General features: G+C 42.2%; 2 protein-coding genes across 2 annotated transcripts in view; one reads left to right on the top strand and one right to left on the bottom strand.

Moving 5' to 3' along the window:
* The window catches only part of LACTB2 (lactamase beta 2), a 10679-nt gene extending 10281 nt beyond the window's left edge, over window positions 1-398 (bottom strand). The window contains exon 1 of the mRNA XM_014961146.1: window positions 155-398. Coding sequence (XP_014816632.1) covers window positions 155-276 — 122 coding nt within the window. The 5' untranslated portion in view covers window positions 277-398. The remainder of the gene's footprint in view (window positions 1-154) is intronic.
* A 4898-nt stretch (window positions 399-5296) lies between these two features.
* XKR9 (X-linked Kx blood group related 9) lies at window positions 5297-16315 on the top strand. Its single transcript, XM_014961148.1, has 4 exons — window positions 5297-5420; window positions 9203-9750; window positions 13300-13523; window positions 15502-16315. The coding sequence occupies exons 2-4, from the start codon at window positions 9476-9478 to the stop codon at window positions 16137-16139; spliced, it is 1137 nt and encodes a 378-aa protein (XP_014816634.1). The 5' UTR covers window positions 5297-5420; window positions 9203-9475; the 3' UTR covers window positions 16140-16315.
* Window positions 16316-16638: the final 323 nt, after the last annotated feature.

Here is a 16638-nt window from a genome sequence, read left to right as displayed (position 1 = left end):
GGGCCCCCACCCGGCCCCCCTCAGGGAACCCCCCCCCCCCCGAGGCTCCACACCCTGCCGGCCACCCACCCCCACAGCTTAATGCTGTAGTTTTATTAAATTTTTCCCCTCAGTTTTTACCCTAACGAAGGGATTTTGGGAACAGGGTGGTTACCTGGGTCCGGTGCCCACCAGATAGGTGTTGGTGCCCTGCAGAGTCATGGGCCCCGGGTTGCAGCCCAGCACACGCACCACCCGCGACGACAGCCGCTCGATGCGCGGCAGCAGCGACACCATCTCTGAAGCCGAAAAAAACCAACCAAACCCCCGGCAAAGTCCACCCTTCCTCCCCACTCCGCTCTCTTCGACACCGCAACCCAAGGGAGGGATGGCGGAAACCGACGGTTCCCCCCTCCTCCGGCCTTGCTCCGCCTCCCCGGGGCTGTTCCGCCCGGTCGTGAGGCGAGGAGGCCGGGCTGCCGCCCTCAGTGAGGCGGGTCCTTCCCGGCCGGGGCAGCGGTGGGTGTTCGCTTAATAGTCGGCTTTTGGGAGCAAACGCTGTGGTAATGGCGTGGAAGAAAAGGCTACAAAGATGATGAAGGGCATGGAGCACCTCTCTGATGAGGAAAGGCTGAGAGACCTGGGGCTGTTCAGCCTGAAGAAGGAAGGCTCAGAGGGGACCTCATCAGTGCATCTGCCTTGCAAGGAGAGGCTGAGGGGCTTGGGTCTTTTTAGTCTGGAGAAAACTGAGGAAAAAAAAAAAAACAAAAAAAAACCCCAAAAACCAAAACAACAACAACAACAACCAAAAAAACCAAAAACCAAAAACACACACCACACCAAACGCCCACCAAAAACTCCACACCCACCAACCACCCACCACACTCAACACCTCGCCATAAACCAATAACCTTGGGCACTAGAGCATGCCCTGAAGAGCCATGTCTATACGTTTCTTAAATACCTCCAGGGATGGTGACTCTACCACCTCCCTGGGCAGGCTGTTCCAGTGCCTGACCACTCTCTCAGTAAAGTAATTCTTTCTAATATCTAATCTAAATCTCCCTTGCCGCAACTTCAGACCATTTCCTCTGGTCTTCTCGTTCGTCCTTTGGGAGAAGAGGCCAACACCTGCCTCTCTACAACCTCCTTTCAGGATGGGGCAGGTCTTTTTTCAGTGGTGCCCAGTGACAGGACAAGAGGAAGTGGCCACAAGCCTGAATATAAGAAGTTCCACCTAAATACGAGGAGGAACTTCTTTCCTGTGAGGGTGGCAGAGCCCTGGCAGAGGCTGCCCAGAGAGGTGGTGGAGTCTCCTTCTCTGGAGACATTCAAACCCACCTGGACACGTTTCTGTGGGACCTGCTCTGGGTGACCCTGCTCTGGCAGGCAGTTGGACTGGATGATCTCCAGAGGTCCCTTCCAACCCCATGTGATTCTGTGATTCTGTAATGGCTATCAATATCTAAAGAGCAGGTGTTAAGAGGATGGGGTCAGGCTCTTCTCAGTGGTGCCCAGGGACAGGACAAGAGGTAATGGGCACAAACTTGTACATAGGAAGTTCCACCTAAACATGAGGAGGAACTTCTTTCTTATGAGGGTGGCAGAGCCCTGGCAGAGGCTGCCCAGAGAGGTGGTGGAGTCTCCTTCTGTGCAGACATTCAAACCCCACTTGGACACGATCCTGTGGGACCTGCTCTGGGTGACCCTGCTCTGGCAGGGGGTTGGACTGGATGATCTCCAGAGGTCCCTTCCAACCCCATAGCATTCTGTGACTCCGTGAGGGGTCAGTGCCTCTCTGCTGCCCGGTGAGAGGCAGGTCCAGGCTGTGCTGGCTTCTTCCTAAAACCAGGAGGAATTGTGTTGTAGGGACAGCTTTATCTTCTGTATATTCCAAGAATGTGCCCATTTACAGTGTATATATGCCATATGGAGGTATATATGGTCCTGTAAGACATATAGGAGCATGTATACTCTTGTATGACATATAGGAACTGTCTAGGATTCCGCATTTTTAAGAAAATTGGGGAGCTACTAGGCGAAGGGCCACTAAAGTGCTGAAGGGACTGGAGCGTCTTTGCTGTGGAGAAAGACTGAGGGAGCCAGGACTGTCCCGGCCTGGAGAAGGCTCAGGGGGACCTCATCAATGTATATAAATATCCAAAGGAAGGATGTAAAGAGGATGGAGCCAAGCTCTCTCACAGGGCCATTGTCTTTGGTCCTGTCATGGGGCCCAGTGACAGGACCTGAGGCAATGGGCACACAATGAAACACTGGAGGTTCCCTCTGAACATCAGGAAACGTGTTTTCAGCCTGAGGGTGACCAAGCACTGGCACAGGTTGCCCAGAGAGATTGTGGAGTCCTTTAAGATATTCAAAAGCCGCCTGGACACAGCCCTGGGCAGACTGCTCTAGGTGGCCCTGCTTGAGCAGGGCATTTGGACTAGATGTTCTCCAGTGGTCCCTTCCCACCTCAGTTGTTCTGTGATTTTATGAAATTTTGTTACTGTTGACCAAGCCATAATGCTTGGACAGCATGCAAACAGCATGCATTTTGGAGCCTGCAAGGTGGCTCCAGTGCACCCATTTGGCTTTGCAGTGTCCCCCTCTGAAACCTCTCTGAGTAAGTGCCTTTCAACTGGTATTGTTAGAGAAATTAGAGCAGACTTAAAATACCTGTGAATGAAGAATAAAGATAATTTAACCTGAAAATAAAGCAGGTAATATTCCCGTGGGCAACTTTACCAACATTAGAATTTCAAATTAATTTAACCTGAAAATAAAGCAGGTAATATCCCCGTGGGCAACTTTACCAAAATTAGAATTACAAATATTATCTGGTTGTTTTATACCTATATAAAATCCTATATATTACCTGTAACAAATAAGTGTAAATTTATAAGGTGACCATAGCAATACAAAGCACAAAAAAACCGGCGTTTGGTGGTAGCATATTTTTTGCTTAAATGTTTTTGGTTTTTTTTTGCTGGATACACACAGAGGTCTGCATCTTGCCCTGTGTGAGACACTGGCATTCCCCCCTCACTCAGCCATTGAGCCAAAAAAGTTTGCTTTGTGACACACAAGAAGCTTGCTGGCAGTACGTTGTGCAGGCCTATATTATAAGGCAATTAAAGAAAAATATCTGCTCCTGGGCACAGATTTTAATTGCAGGTGTTAATTTCCAGGCACCAGAAAAACCACAGGCAGCAACTGTGCCACAGTACAGGCACTGGCCATCTCTGTATTTAGGCCTCCAAGCCAATTTCTTTGCTTTCTCCTATAGATTAAAACTTTACTTATTGAGTATATAGAACCATTACATTTTTTATTTTTTAGCTCATCAAAGCATGAACTATGGACAGCAGAAAGGATGTTTCAAGTCGAAGGAAAGAAGCCTTTTTGTGTGCTGGTATGCTGCTCAAATAAGCAAGACACCCCTACACACAATATTCCAGTCTCTTCCCGCATCATTTTCTTGTCTGTTGGTTTATAAGAAACTGTGACTAGACCCAAATTGACCTAATCAGGAGGTATCCTGTTATGCTGATTTTGTACCACATATATATACCGACTTGGTGGTACGTTAAACTCATTTTCAGTCCCTGAGTGGTTATAAGAAGGTACTGCCTAAGCAATGGCAAGTTGTGTATTTCAGTGGTTTCTTCTTTCTAGGAATATTCTGAAAGATTTTCTGAGATTTCTGAAATGATAGATCTGAAGTTTTACACGTCATTGATAACTCAGAATCATAGAATTGTCTAGGTTGGAAGGGACCTTTAAGATCACCTAGTCCAGTAGTAAAGTCCCAGTTATTTTTAACATAGAAAGCCTTTTTTTTTTTGGCCTAAATTAAGAATTGTTTGGGGAACTCTAGACTTGTTCTCTGGGGAATACTTATTACTGGTGTCACTGTCCTGTAGTGAAATAAAACATTTTCTAGTGTTAGGCAGGAGCTGTAAATCTGTTTTGTCTGTAGATGGCACCAATGGGTGCCTTTGGAGAGAGAAGTGCTTCTTTCACAATCATCTTAATTTCCTGCACAATTCCATCGGTTTAAAAAGTCAGTTGTTTCCCTTATAATAGAGGGGTTAATAGCACGTAGTGAAATTCTCACTATTATGCTCTCTAACGTGGTATAAGCAAGTATAAGTGTGGACCCTCAAGTTCTTTTGGTTCACTGATTGTTTTACGTTGTTAAGACAAAATTTTCAGGGGAAAAATATTCTGAAACGGGGAATGTTAGACTACCAGTTTGAAAAAAAAAGCACAAACCTGAATTTCAATAAACCTAACTTGAGATTTCTGGTCATATACAATGTGATATATGATGGAGGATTAATTTTCTACAGCTACAAGATACATAAAATGCAGTTTGGTATTTCTGAAAATCCCACAAGGTAACTGCATTTTTAGCACCCAAGAAACCTTTGAGTACTGGCACTTGGCTTTCTTCTTCGTTTTAAGCCTAAATGTTGAGGATAAATACCTTTCCACCGTGGCTGTGTCACAGCCCCATAGATCTAAATACAAGCATGTAATTCCGTGATGATTGGAGAGAATCAAGTGACTATTACACAGAAAATTTCGTGAGATACTTATCTTCATGGACATCGATGTGTGAAAGTCTTGTTGAGAGGATTTTTGGTTGGCAGGTTTTCACGTTTAGTACAATTCTAGCTGCTATTTATAAAACATATCTAAGTAAGATACGCATATATTTCTTGGTACTTGCAGAATTCTTCTTTCCATTTCATTATGTTTTTATGCTTGTTACCCAGTAGAGAGAGAAGTAAAGAGACCTTAAACCAAAAAGATGTGAGGAAGATTTTGCAGAGGGAGCGCAGGCCACAAGATTCCTGCATTATGAGGCAGCATGGTGTAGCAAAAATAAAAAGGCAGCTCAGCTGTTTTGTAGGAGATGATTAGGAGGGACAATAAAGGGACTGGGGCATCTCTCCCATGAGGAAAGAGTGTAGCAAAAATAAAAAGGCAGCTCAGCTGGTTTGTAGGAGATGATTAGGGGGGATGATGAAGGGACTGGGGCATCTCTTCCATGAGGAAAGGCTGAGAAAGGTGGGTCTGTTCAGTCTGGAGAAGAGGAGGCTCAGGGGGATCTCATCAATGCCTATAAATACATGAAGGGAATTTTATGATCTGTTAAACTTAGTATTAAATACAGACAGGGACCTCTAAGCCAAATTTTTAGAATAAAATGTTTATAATATAGCCAACAAGAATGACAGTGCTTGACAGGTAGCAAATTATTAACCATGTCACGTGGTTTCCATATGATTTTCGTTTCGGTTTCTGTGATATCAGTAAGCCCTTTAACTTTTCTTGGGTTGCAAGTCTTGTAAAAGTATGGATGGGAAACCTGTGAATGTGCAAATCTACGATTTTTTAAAGTGAAAAAATCTCTGTCCCTGGCCAGTATTAAGGTAAGTCTGCGTTTTGCAATAGCATTTTAAATGTATTGTGAGAATGGAAGCCCTCGCTAATCACATTTTATTGTTTCTGCCTTATCATGAAAGTGATTCTGTAAAAGTATGTTAGTGAAGAAGTATTTTAGAGCAGGCTTATGTTTATGTTGGCGACAGACACTTTACTCTTCTTGCTCCTGTCATGTTAGATCTCCTTTGGTTAGTAAGACCAGGGACAATATAATTCTGAGTGATATAAGACACTCTCTTCTGTGGCACTTCATTGTACCCTAGCTGGTACGTGAGACCATGGTGCTCTTTGGAGTGCTATCATGCATAAAATACGGGGGGTATTAAAGGCTGAGATCTTCAACAGAGATTTCATGTGCACCTGTGAGCAGGAATTTATGCTTGGGCTTGAAATGAAGACATTGGACACTCGGGAATACAGATTCGTAAGTCTCTGAGAGATTTTTTTTTTAGTTAAACATGAGGAAAACTTAAACCTGTGTCTTACCAGCCATTCCAAGGCTTTTCCAAGACTAGATTGCCTCTTCAAGTTAATTATGAGACTGTGAGCAAGCTGACATGCTTGTTGATGTGTGGCTCCTCATTTATGGCAACTTACCTGCTGGCTTCATATCCCACCAAGATGTCCAGCCAGGTCTGCAGGCTGCTGGCACGGCAGGAGATCGGACAGTCCGTGTGTCAGAAATCACCTGCCTCACAGCTACTCTTCGTGCTGTCGTTTCAGAGGAATACTGGACTGTAAAACTTCCTTTTTTTATTTGGGATGATACGATAATGAGGTAATTCCTCTTTGTGGGGCACCCGGATACAAAAGTATAGGGAGGTTGTAAAGAGAAAGGAATCCAGTTACCCTGTTTATTCACTTCAGGTCCAAAGTTAGAGGCTGCTCCTTGCCACTCAAATGCCTAGTACAGTATTACTCATTAATGTGAACTTTGGTATACTGCCTGCTTCCGCCATAAATGTTTGGGTTCAGTCATTGACTTACCTTTTACTGTTGTGTTTCCTGCAACATTCAAATAATGAACCTGTTTGGGGTTTGCGGGGTTTTTTGAATCCCTTCTAAAAAGCCTGTGTAATGTTCTTGTCACAGAAAAAAGGGTGCAGCTTGACAAAGGTGGTACATCAAGTCACTGAATGTCATAGAATTATAGAATGGTCTGAGCTGGAAGGGACCTCCAAAGGTCATCTAGTCCAACCTGCCCACAGTCAGCAGGGACACCCCCAACTAGACCAGGTTGCTCAGGGCCTCGTGATGTTCTTACATAGAACAACTAGACCAGGTTGCCCAGGGCCTCGTGATGTTCTTACATAGAGTAAATACAGTTTCCTTTGGAATTTTCTTGGATGAACCCTAGTAATAAACTCTTAAGTTGGTTCAGAGTTTTCAGATATGAAACATTTGTAGACATAAAGTTCAGTTTATGCTGGACTTTGTACTGAAATTCCCTTCCCTGGATCTGACTGTGATATTGGAAGTGAATTGCACTGGTGATTTGAAAGAGATTAGTGGTATTTTATTGGAGAGGATAGGAAAGAATAGTGGAAAGATTCCAGTTATCCCAGCTGTAAAATCCCCTGATCTTCCTGACCTCTTCAGGGCCAGGACACGAAACCTAAGTAGGAGGTAGAACAAGAGGCTACAGAGAGCTAAGGCCTACATCCAAAAAAATAATGTTTAAACACCCGGTACCTTTTTATCCTGTTGTGTTCCCACTTGTCTTCATTAGGAAATTAAGAGCTTAAGTTCTCTTTTTTTTTTTATTTTTTATTTGGATTTGTACCTGGGTCATAGTGTAGGCTACCCCAGTCAACACAAGTGAGGAGTAGGCATTACTTTCCAAAAGCTTTGTTCATGGGATATCAACCAATTGTCTCATTTCATTCCCCTGTGGCAGCGTGCCTAAAGTCACACAAATCCAGAGGAGACCTGCCCCCACCTGCCCAGCTCTTCCCCGGGTATTGCCTGCTGCGGTTTGGTGGTGGCACCAGCCCAAACCGGGTGCTCTGGCCAATCCTTTGGGATTGCTGCCAGCAGCTTTTTTCCTAAGATATGCAAATGAAATAAAGGACTTTGTCATTTTAATGTCTGTAGCTTTGCAGGGGTGGAAATGAACGAGACAAAGAATGTGCTGCTTTATAGCTTATCTCTTTCACCTGGCAAATGCCACAGATCTACAGGGCAAAGATGTGTAAGGACTACTCGGTCTCTTCTCCCAAGTTTCGGTCTCTTCTCCTAAGTTTCAGTCTCTTCTCTCAAGTTTTGGTCTCTTCTCCCAAGGAACAGGTGATGGGACAAGAGGAAACAGCCTCAAGTTGTGCCAGGGGAGTTACAGATTGGATATTGGGAAAATTTTTTACACTGAAAAGGTTATCAAGCCTTGGAACAGGCTGCCCAGGGAAGTGGTGGAGGGACCATCCCTGGAGGGATTTAAAAGCTGGGCAGCCATAGTGCTTAGAGACATGGGTTAGTGATGGGTTTTGTCAGTGTTGGGTTGATGGTTGGACTCGATGATCTGAGAGGTCCCTTCCAACCCAGGCGATTCCATGGTTCTACTCAGGTTGGACTCGATGATCTGAGAGGTCCCTTCAAACCCAGGTGATTCTATGGTTCTAAGAGGTCACAAGAGCCCTTGCAACTTTATGCAATGTAAATGTAGTTTGGACTGCGAATGAATTCTGTTTGTAGTAGAATATGTGGTTAGGTCATCTGTGTGTAGCTACTACTCACAGCGTGGGAGACATTTCTCAAAGAGGTGTAGACTGGTTCAGGTCCGGCTCTTTACAAGTCTCTAACAGGAGAGCTGTGATCCCATCCAGCACTTTCTTGCTGCACATGGAAAAACAGGCAAGAAATGGTGAAACCACTAGATATATGCACACAAATGCAGTAACACAGTTGGAAACGACATAATGATGTGTTCTCTGATACAACGGTGGGTACTTGAGACAGGACTTTTCTCAGTGTTTTGTGCTGTGCACAGTAAGGGAGAATAGCTCAGAAGTTAAGAAAGTTCTGGGAAGGAATCAATCTTTCAACGGAGCTGGTGAGGGGTCTGGAGAACAAGTCTGGTGAGGAGCAGCTGAGGGAGCTGGGGGTGTTCAGCCTGGAGAAAAGGAGGCTGAGGGGAGACCTTCTCGCTCTCTCCAACTCCCTGGAAGGAGGGTGTAGCCAGGGGGGGTCGGTCTCTTCTCCCAAAGAACAGGCCATGGGACAAGAGGAAACGGCCTCAAGTTGCACCAGGGGCGGTTCAGCTTGGTGATTAGGAATTATTTTGACACGGAAAGGGTTATTGCACATTGGAATGGGCTGCCCAGGGCAGTGGTGGAGTCACCATCCCTGGAGGGATTTCAAAGCCGGGCAGCCATAGTGCTTAGAGACATGGTTTAGTGATGGTTTTTGTCAGTGTTGGGTTGATGGTTGGACTCGATGATCTGAGAGGTCCCTTCCAACCCAGGCAATTCTAGGATTATATGATTTTTTTTTTTCCATAGCCTGCTTTTAAAAGCTAGTAGAGTTAAGCTTTATTTTACAACTATTAGGAATTATCTCAATGGCTGCTTCGTAAGTGGAGACTCACTGTGGTTGGGAGAGCAGGTGACCTCAGCAGGCTCAGATGTGCAGCTTCTCTTGTGCTGATTGCTCACAGAGATCTTAGTACATTCCTCATTTTGTACTTGATTGTTTAAACGGTGGCGTGAATTGCTGTACGATACTTTAAAAGGAAACATTGTTACTCCTGACCTTCCTTTTTTCTTCTTATTTATAGGAATGAAGGAATGAAGAATGACTCCATCAATTAAAAAGACAAATTACGTTTATTTTTCCAGAAAAGATACATATCGGTGTAGTTAATTTAATATTTAAATCAGGAATCCAGAAAAATGCAAGTCCCTCTGCCTTAATAAAAATGCATAACCCAATTTTCCTTTCTATGAGGAGGTGGTGTCATCAGGAAATAGACTCCATTGTAGATTTAAATTAATTTTGGCTTTCCTTTACGTGAAGTGAGGAGAGAATGACAACAGTGACAGTCTAATGCATGATGAAATTTACTAAGCAGAACTTTATATTTTTAGTTGCTGGATTTATAGTTTATGTAGTTGATATTGGAGTGGACTTCTGGGTAGTTAGTAAATATTTCTGTCAAGGACAATATTTTTGGAGTATATTGATCCTGTGTTTTAGGGGTCTTTCATCATTAGTAACTCAGATATTCAGTTATGAGTGGTTTGAAAACGACTGGGAAGGCACTAACACTGGGAAGCTGAAATGGATTTTTCTAGTTCATTTCTTTCACTGTGGAATTTTTCTAAGGTAAGCCCATTTTAAAATTTATTGTAAAATGAGAAATCATATTGCTTTAAGATAGCTTATTAAGAAATGCTTAATATGGCTTCAGGCACAAGGCCACTTCTGGCCTTAGTATATAAACAAAAGGATTTCTGTCTACTTATGCCAGGGGTAAGTTATGTCAGGTTTTGATGGGAATATAGATCTTTGATTTTACCTGTAAGTAATAATTTTTATCATTCACAGCCTAACTCTATTTGATTCATCAGCCTTTTGATAGGGCATGCTTAATAAAAATGCTCGCTTTACAGAGTAACACTGTTGTAACTGAAAAATGTAACTTTTTAAAGTGATGTTAAGAGGGGAATTAATTTGATTGCACTCAGCAGGTGAGACAGCTGAAGTAACAGGTAATTTTTGAAGCAGAAATCCTAACTATATGTAGAAAACTCACCAAGATTCAGGAGAAAAATGAATAGTTGAATAGTTAGTAAGAATCCTTGCAGCAGTACTTCCCACATGGACTGAGTTAAAGGTGACAGGAACCTTTGTTTGCTGAAGGGCAATAGTTTGAGATACCATATGCTTAACATTCTGTGGTGTCTTTGCTATATGCTATCATTATCATTGTCATTATAGAGATCATTTGTGCCCATATTTTATTTCCATTTTAAAACTGGGGTGAAAGATGTTGCTGAAAAGTCCTGAATTTTAATTATTTTGGGTATGTAACACACAAGAAACATGAGTGAATATAGGCTTACTGGAGGCACTTAAAAAATACTTATTTAGAATGCCTCCTTTAACTTCCTATAATATTTTACAGACAGCAATGAAAGATATGTTTAAGTCAATGTAAAAATTCCCCTCACACCCATGTTTTATTCCCTTGATGTTATCATGGATGAAGGAAAATGATGGAGCTTTTAGGTGTCACAATTAAATTTTGCCTTTTAAGATTCTTTTTCTTTTTGTCTGTCAGCTTTACTTTCCTGCTTCTCCTCCTTTACAGTCCTGAAGTTTTAGACCAGACCTGTGGCCGTGGGTTGGTTCATGTGAGACATATCAAGACCTGGCCACAGAGACTCAACTAGGTTCTGCCTTTTAGAGGAGATGTCTCATGGTCCACTGTGGCACTCTCCTTTTTGTGTGTCCCCAGAGGTTTTTGGTACGACTGGGAGAGCCATTTTTGTGCTTGTGACTTACGGACCTGCCCCTTTGAATTTCTTTCTTCCAAAGGAAATTAAAGCCATGACCTCTTTTTTTGATAACTGATGATAAATGTTAAGCCACTGAATGTAGAATGGCAGAAGCCTCTCTTTTAATGTTTGGCCAAAACACTCCCTTCTTCCCCTTTCTCTTCCATTCTCTGTAATCTATTTAGGTCTGTAATTCTGGTTTCACCTTTGGCTTTTTACAGTCCCGGGTTATCCCTAAAATTTCCTGCTGATTGGTGCCTATCATCTCTGAGATCTGCCCTTTCAACACACACTTTCCGAATTCAGATCCAGATGGTCCAGAATTCTAGATGCTGGAAACTTGATTCAGCACTTGTATCTACTTAAAATGTCGTTATGCTTCATCTAAGGTAATCCATGAAACTCTTGCATTTGCCTGAACTCATACCCTTTCCAATGCATAATACCCTTTGCCATGAATTTCTATAATTTTCGAAGCTTCCTTCCCTGAATTTGCCCCATCTTCTCCGAGTTACTTATTATCTAGTAAACATAATTTTTTCCTTTGCACTGACAGCATTGTCATCTTGGTTACCTGTTCTTTTTGGCACAAATGATATTTTCTCCTGTGCTGCCTCTTACGCTTGAAAAATCTTTCCAAGTTGATCTGTATAAATTACAAAGTTCTTTCAGCCACTCCTCAAAATTCAGCAGTCTGATAATGTGTGCTGTAAAGTATAAGCTGATAACAGCAAGCTGGCATCTGTGCTTGTACTTTTGTTTTCAGCTATTATCTGCTTCCTATTATATGTGTTTTCTGAGGCGTATCCATGTACAACTCCCTCCTCTCCTCCTTCTTAGTCATGCTATTTATCTGGTTTATTTAGACAATGAGCCTCTCAGGTTTATCGATACAGTCAATGGATAAAAATAGATTTTGTCAGGAGTCAGGTCATACTTTTTAAGGTGATCTTCTCCAAAAGGTCCTTTGGGGCAGGAAACTATATTCTCCATCCACTGCAGAGCAAAATAGGGGCCCAGCCAGTAAATACGACTTGGCCAGTGAAATTAGGATGCCTGAAATGATAAGGTGTGAACACACCTTACCAAATTATCTATCTTTCTTCCTTTCTTTCTTCCTTTCTTTCTCAATCTGGTTTTGTTGTCACACCGCTAATGCTAAGTAATAAATACAGAAATAATATGTGTGTATGTACTTATGTACATATATATATTAAAAACAGAGGAAATAAAATTAAAACTATTTCATATCTAATAAAGCTTTAGTTTATTTTGATGGAAAGAATGTAGACCTCTAATTATGTTTCACATAAGATGTTATTCTCTGTAAGCAGCAAAATTAAGTTGGTAAAGGATATCTATCTTGGCTATGCTGACTAAGGTGATTTTCAGCCTGGCCCATGGAAATGGGTGACACAGATGTTGGCAGAATTGAGAACAGGCTGCAGCGTAACAGTCAGCATTAAGACAATAACACAGTCAGTGAATATGGAAAAAGAGCTCATTTCCCTGGGGCACTGTATGAATGCTGGAGTCCACTGACGTGTAGCAGTTTGCAGCATCAGTCAAGGAAGCCTGAGGAAGACTTAATTTTGTCAATTAATAACCTTTCCTGTCAGAATAGAAGGTGATACAGGCAGCAGCCGTGGTGATCATGAATTATACAATCATAGAATGGTTTGGGTTGGAAAGGACCTTAAAGATCATCCAGTTCCAACCCCCTGCCCTGGGCAGGGACACCTCCCACCAGACCAGGTTGCTCCAAGCCCCATCCAGCCTGGCCTTGAACCCCTCCAGGGATGGGGCAGCCACAGCTTCTCTGGGCAACCTCTTCCAGGCTCTCACCACCCTCACAGCAAAGAATTTCTTCCTGAGATCTCATCTAAATCTCCCCTCTTTCAGTTTAAAACCCTTCCCCCTCTTGTCCTAGGGCTCCCCTCCCTGATCCAGAGTCCCTCCCCATCTCTCCTGGAGCCCCTTAAGGGACTGGAAGGGGCTCTAGGGTCTCCCTGGAGCTTTCTACTCCAGGCTATTTTCAGAAAAAAAAGGGAATTTTCAGAAATGCAGTACTTTTAATGAAATAAGAACCTATAAAAATAAAGCTTGTCGTCTTTATTGAGGCAAATCTTATTCTATTCTAGCAGTTTTTATATTGCATTGGTATCACTGGTCATGAATGATTACCTGGTATCACTGATACCAGACAGATTTTGGACTAAATTTTATTTTAGCAGAAGGTGGTGGATTACATTCAAAGATAAAACGTGAATGGAGAACAAAATGGGAGAAAATGTTGTTAGGCTGTGTCGTGTTAATGAGTTGTGCTTTTAAAAAGTGCTGTCTAATCAAATCTCCTTTTTTTTTTTTTCTATAGGTATTGGTTTGCTTTGAAGTATGGCTGTCAAGCTGCATTTAAACAAAATGACATCAGAGATGCATCAGATCCAGACCCTCCCAATTTCATTCAAAAAAGGGCTCTTGATGTAGTGACTGATATTAGCATGCTCAGGGTGTTCAAGACTTTTCTTGAGACCACACCGCAGCTTTTTGTCCAAATCTATATCCTCGTGGAACATGGTGAAGATGATCTCTGTCAATGTGAGTCTGCCTTTCTCCTTAATTTGCTAGTTGAGTGTCTTACCTAGAAAGATAACTCATGTGATGGGATAACATTTTAAACATGCCTTGGAAAACATGTACTCCACTGTATAATTACTCTGCATTTAGTTAGAATTTCGGTCTAGTAGATGGTCTGTTCTGCAAAATCCACGAGAAGGAAGATTTCACTATAACAAGTCATAGTATCTAATAGAAACGATGACGAGCTCTCAGAAGCAAGACAACAGCTGTGGCATTTCCAGCTCTCAAACTAGCAGCATTATTGGCAAAATGTTGAATTACTCAGGGTTGGAATTTATCTAACCAAATAGAGAGACCTACCCTGCTGTCTAGTGTTCCTTCAGAGTCCGTGGAGGCTACGGGTACTCGGATAAAATGGTTAGATAAATCTCATCTTAAATACGACCATGTGAAGTGTCAAGTCTTAGTTACAGATTTCTACATTGTGGGCACCCTGGAGTCAATACCAGTTGCTGAAACATAAGTTTTAATGGGCTTTTTCATAGAATCATAGAATCGTCTAGGTTGGAAGGTGGAGCACTGGAACAGGTTGCCCAGGGAGGTGGTTGAGGCCCCTTCCCTGGAGATATTCAAGGTGAGGCTTGATGAGGCCCTGGGCAACCTGGTCTAGTTGGGGGTGTCCCTGCTGACTGCGGGGAGGTCGGACTAGATGGACTTTGGAGGTCCCTTCCAGCCTGGGCAATTCTATGATTCTATGATTCTATGAAATCCACAAGAAGGAAGATTTTACTATAACAAGTCATAGTATCTAATAGAAACGTAATGATACATCACTTGAAAATAAGCAATTGAATACAATTAGTATATAATTTGCAGATCAACTTGTTTTGTGGGCTTTTTGCTTTCAGTTTCTTTTAAAACTGCTGTCTGGGAATCTTGAAATCAGTAATATATTTAGAGCAGCCCTGTGAATGGTTACACTGTCATCCAGGTGATACAGAGGAGGGAGAGAGTCAGAAAACCCCTACGGTTATTTCAGCCATAGAAGAGATATGGGTTCAGCTCTCAGAAGCAAGACAGCAGCTGTGCCATTTCCAGCTCTCAAACTAGCAGCATTATTGGCAAAGCATTGAATTACTCAGGGTTGGAATTTATCTAACCTAACGTAGAGACCTACCCTGCTGTCTAGTGTTCCTTCAGAGTCCATGGAGTCTATGGGTACTTGGATAAAATGGTCAGGTGAATCTCATCTTAAATACTACCATGTGAAGTGTCAAGTCTTAGTTACAGATTTCTACATTGTGGGCACCCTGGAGTCAATACCAGTTGCTGAAACATAAGTTTTAATGGGCTTTTTCATAGAATCATAGAATGGTCTAGGTTGGAAGAGACCCTTGGGATCATCGAGTCCAACCATCTCCCCTACTCTACAAAGTCCTCCCCTACACCATGTCCCTCAGCACTGCATCTAAACGTCCCTTAAACACATCCAGGGATGGTGACTCCACCCCCTCCCTGGGCAGCCTGTTCCAATGCCCGACCACTCTTTCTGTGAAAAATTCCTTCCTAATGTTCAATCTAAACCTCCCCTGTTGGAGCTTGAAGCCGTTCCCTCTCGTTCTGTCACTAATTACCTGTGAGAAGAGACCAGCACCAACCTCTCTACAGTGTCCTTTCACGAAGTTTTTTGCAATACTTTGGGAATTTCTAAGTGGATGGAGATGGCAAATATGGCATATAACTCAGGCAAGACCATCAAGGGCCAGAGGCTGCGCAGGATAGTATAGGCATACCCAACAGCATTAAATGCCTAGATTTAGGTAATTAAACTGAGCCTTAAAATTAAGGTAACTTGTCCAGGAGCAGAGGAAATATAAAATTGGTATAAAGAACGTGTTAAGACAGCACAAATTTGTCCAAAGCTTCATTCAGAAATTATAATGTAAAATAAGTGTCTTTTTCTTCGATCTAACATTGTTCCCTGTGTTTTGTTTAGATGGTGCCATTTTTATGTCTTTTTGTGGTATCTCCATTTCAACGGTTGACTATCAGATATCGTTACGAAAATCTCTGCCTGATAAAGAGGACTTTCACCTGCTTCCCAAGTTAGTGTACCTCTTCTATAAACTGCTCACCATCACTTCTTGGCTACTCAGTATTTCCCTCATCACTGTATTAAGTGTTGGAGGTTCTGTAATTCTGCTGATAGTTCTTTGGCTCTGTGGCTTCGCCTGGACTTTGAAACAACACACGACATTTTGCAACTCTAAGAAGATGGAATATCTGTACAGAACTGTTGTTGGGATCATTCTCATTTTTACCTTTTTTAACGTAAAGGGGCGAAAAACAAAAGTTTTCATTTCTATTTATTATGCTACTCACACTGTTGTAACTTTAGGTGTTTTGTTTGGATATATGTTTTGGAAACCTTCCGTTATCAAGGACATACATTTGACAGTTGTGAGCATCCTAATGATTCTTGGTCTGGTGTTAGGTATTATTTTTCTTATTGTTTACTACAGGCATTTTCATCCCAGTACTTATTGCAGACCGCAAGCGTGTTCAGACGAAGTTGATGGAGAGGCAGGACAAAGAGTGGAAGTTGGGAGATTTCAAAATTTCCTAATGCAATGAACAGTATAGAATTATTTTTTTATATGTGTGTGTGGACTTCAAAGCAAATACTTGCTGGATGGTCTGTTTCTCTGTCATTGTTTCTCATGTATCATCAATGAGTAGTACATAATGGACCAGAGTTACTGGCTCTGAATAACTATTGTTTTCTGTGATGCTGTACAAAGTGTTTAGAACACGAGTATTTCTCTAAGTGCTGCTCGAAATTACTTTGGAAAAGAAGCAATTTAATCTATCCATCCAACACAAATCACTGTTTCAGTTTTTAGCAATGGAAAAGCTAAAAGTTAACCAAATGAAAGCCAGCATTAAAAACATATTCTATTCATTTATGTTGATGCTAAAAATGAGGCTTGTTTTTCTTTTCTTGCTGGGAGGAAGGAGGAGTGTATTTGAAATAATTGAGGGCAGTGATCAGTTATCTCTGTCTGCTTTTCCCCTTTAGTGTAAGACTTTAGATGGGCCTAGTGACAAACCATACTGCCTTCTCCCTAAATAT

The sequence above is a fragment of the Calidris pugnax genome, unplaced genomic scaffold (assembly GCF_001431845.1).
Source record: "Calidris pugnax isolate Ruff unplaced genomic scaffold, ASM143184v1 scaffold331, whole genome shotgun sequence".
Classification (NCBI taxonomy): Eukaryota; Metazoa; Chordata; class Aves; order Charadriiformes; family Scolopacidae; genus Calidris; species Calidris pugnax.
This window is presented reverse-complemented; position numbering and strand designations above follow the sequence as displayed.

Coding starts and splice junctions, on each gene's coding strand:
- XKR9 (XM_014961148.1), top strand. CDS start 9,476: ATGATGAAATTTACTAAGCAGAACTTTATATTTTTAGTTGCTGGATTT. Junction 9,751..13,299: donor CACTGTGGAATTTTTCTAAG/GTAAGCCCATTT, acceptor TTTTTTCTATAG/GTATTGGTTTGCTTTGAAGT. Junction 13,524..15,501: donor TGAAGATGATCTCTGTCAAT/GTGAGTCTGCCT, acceptor TGTTTTGTTTAG/ATGGTGCCATTTTTATGTCT.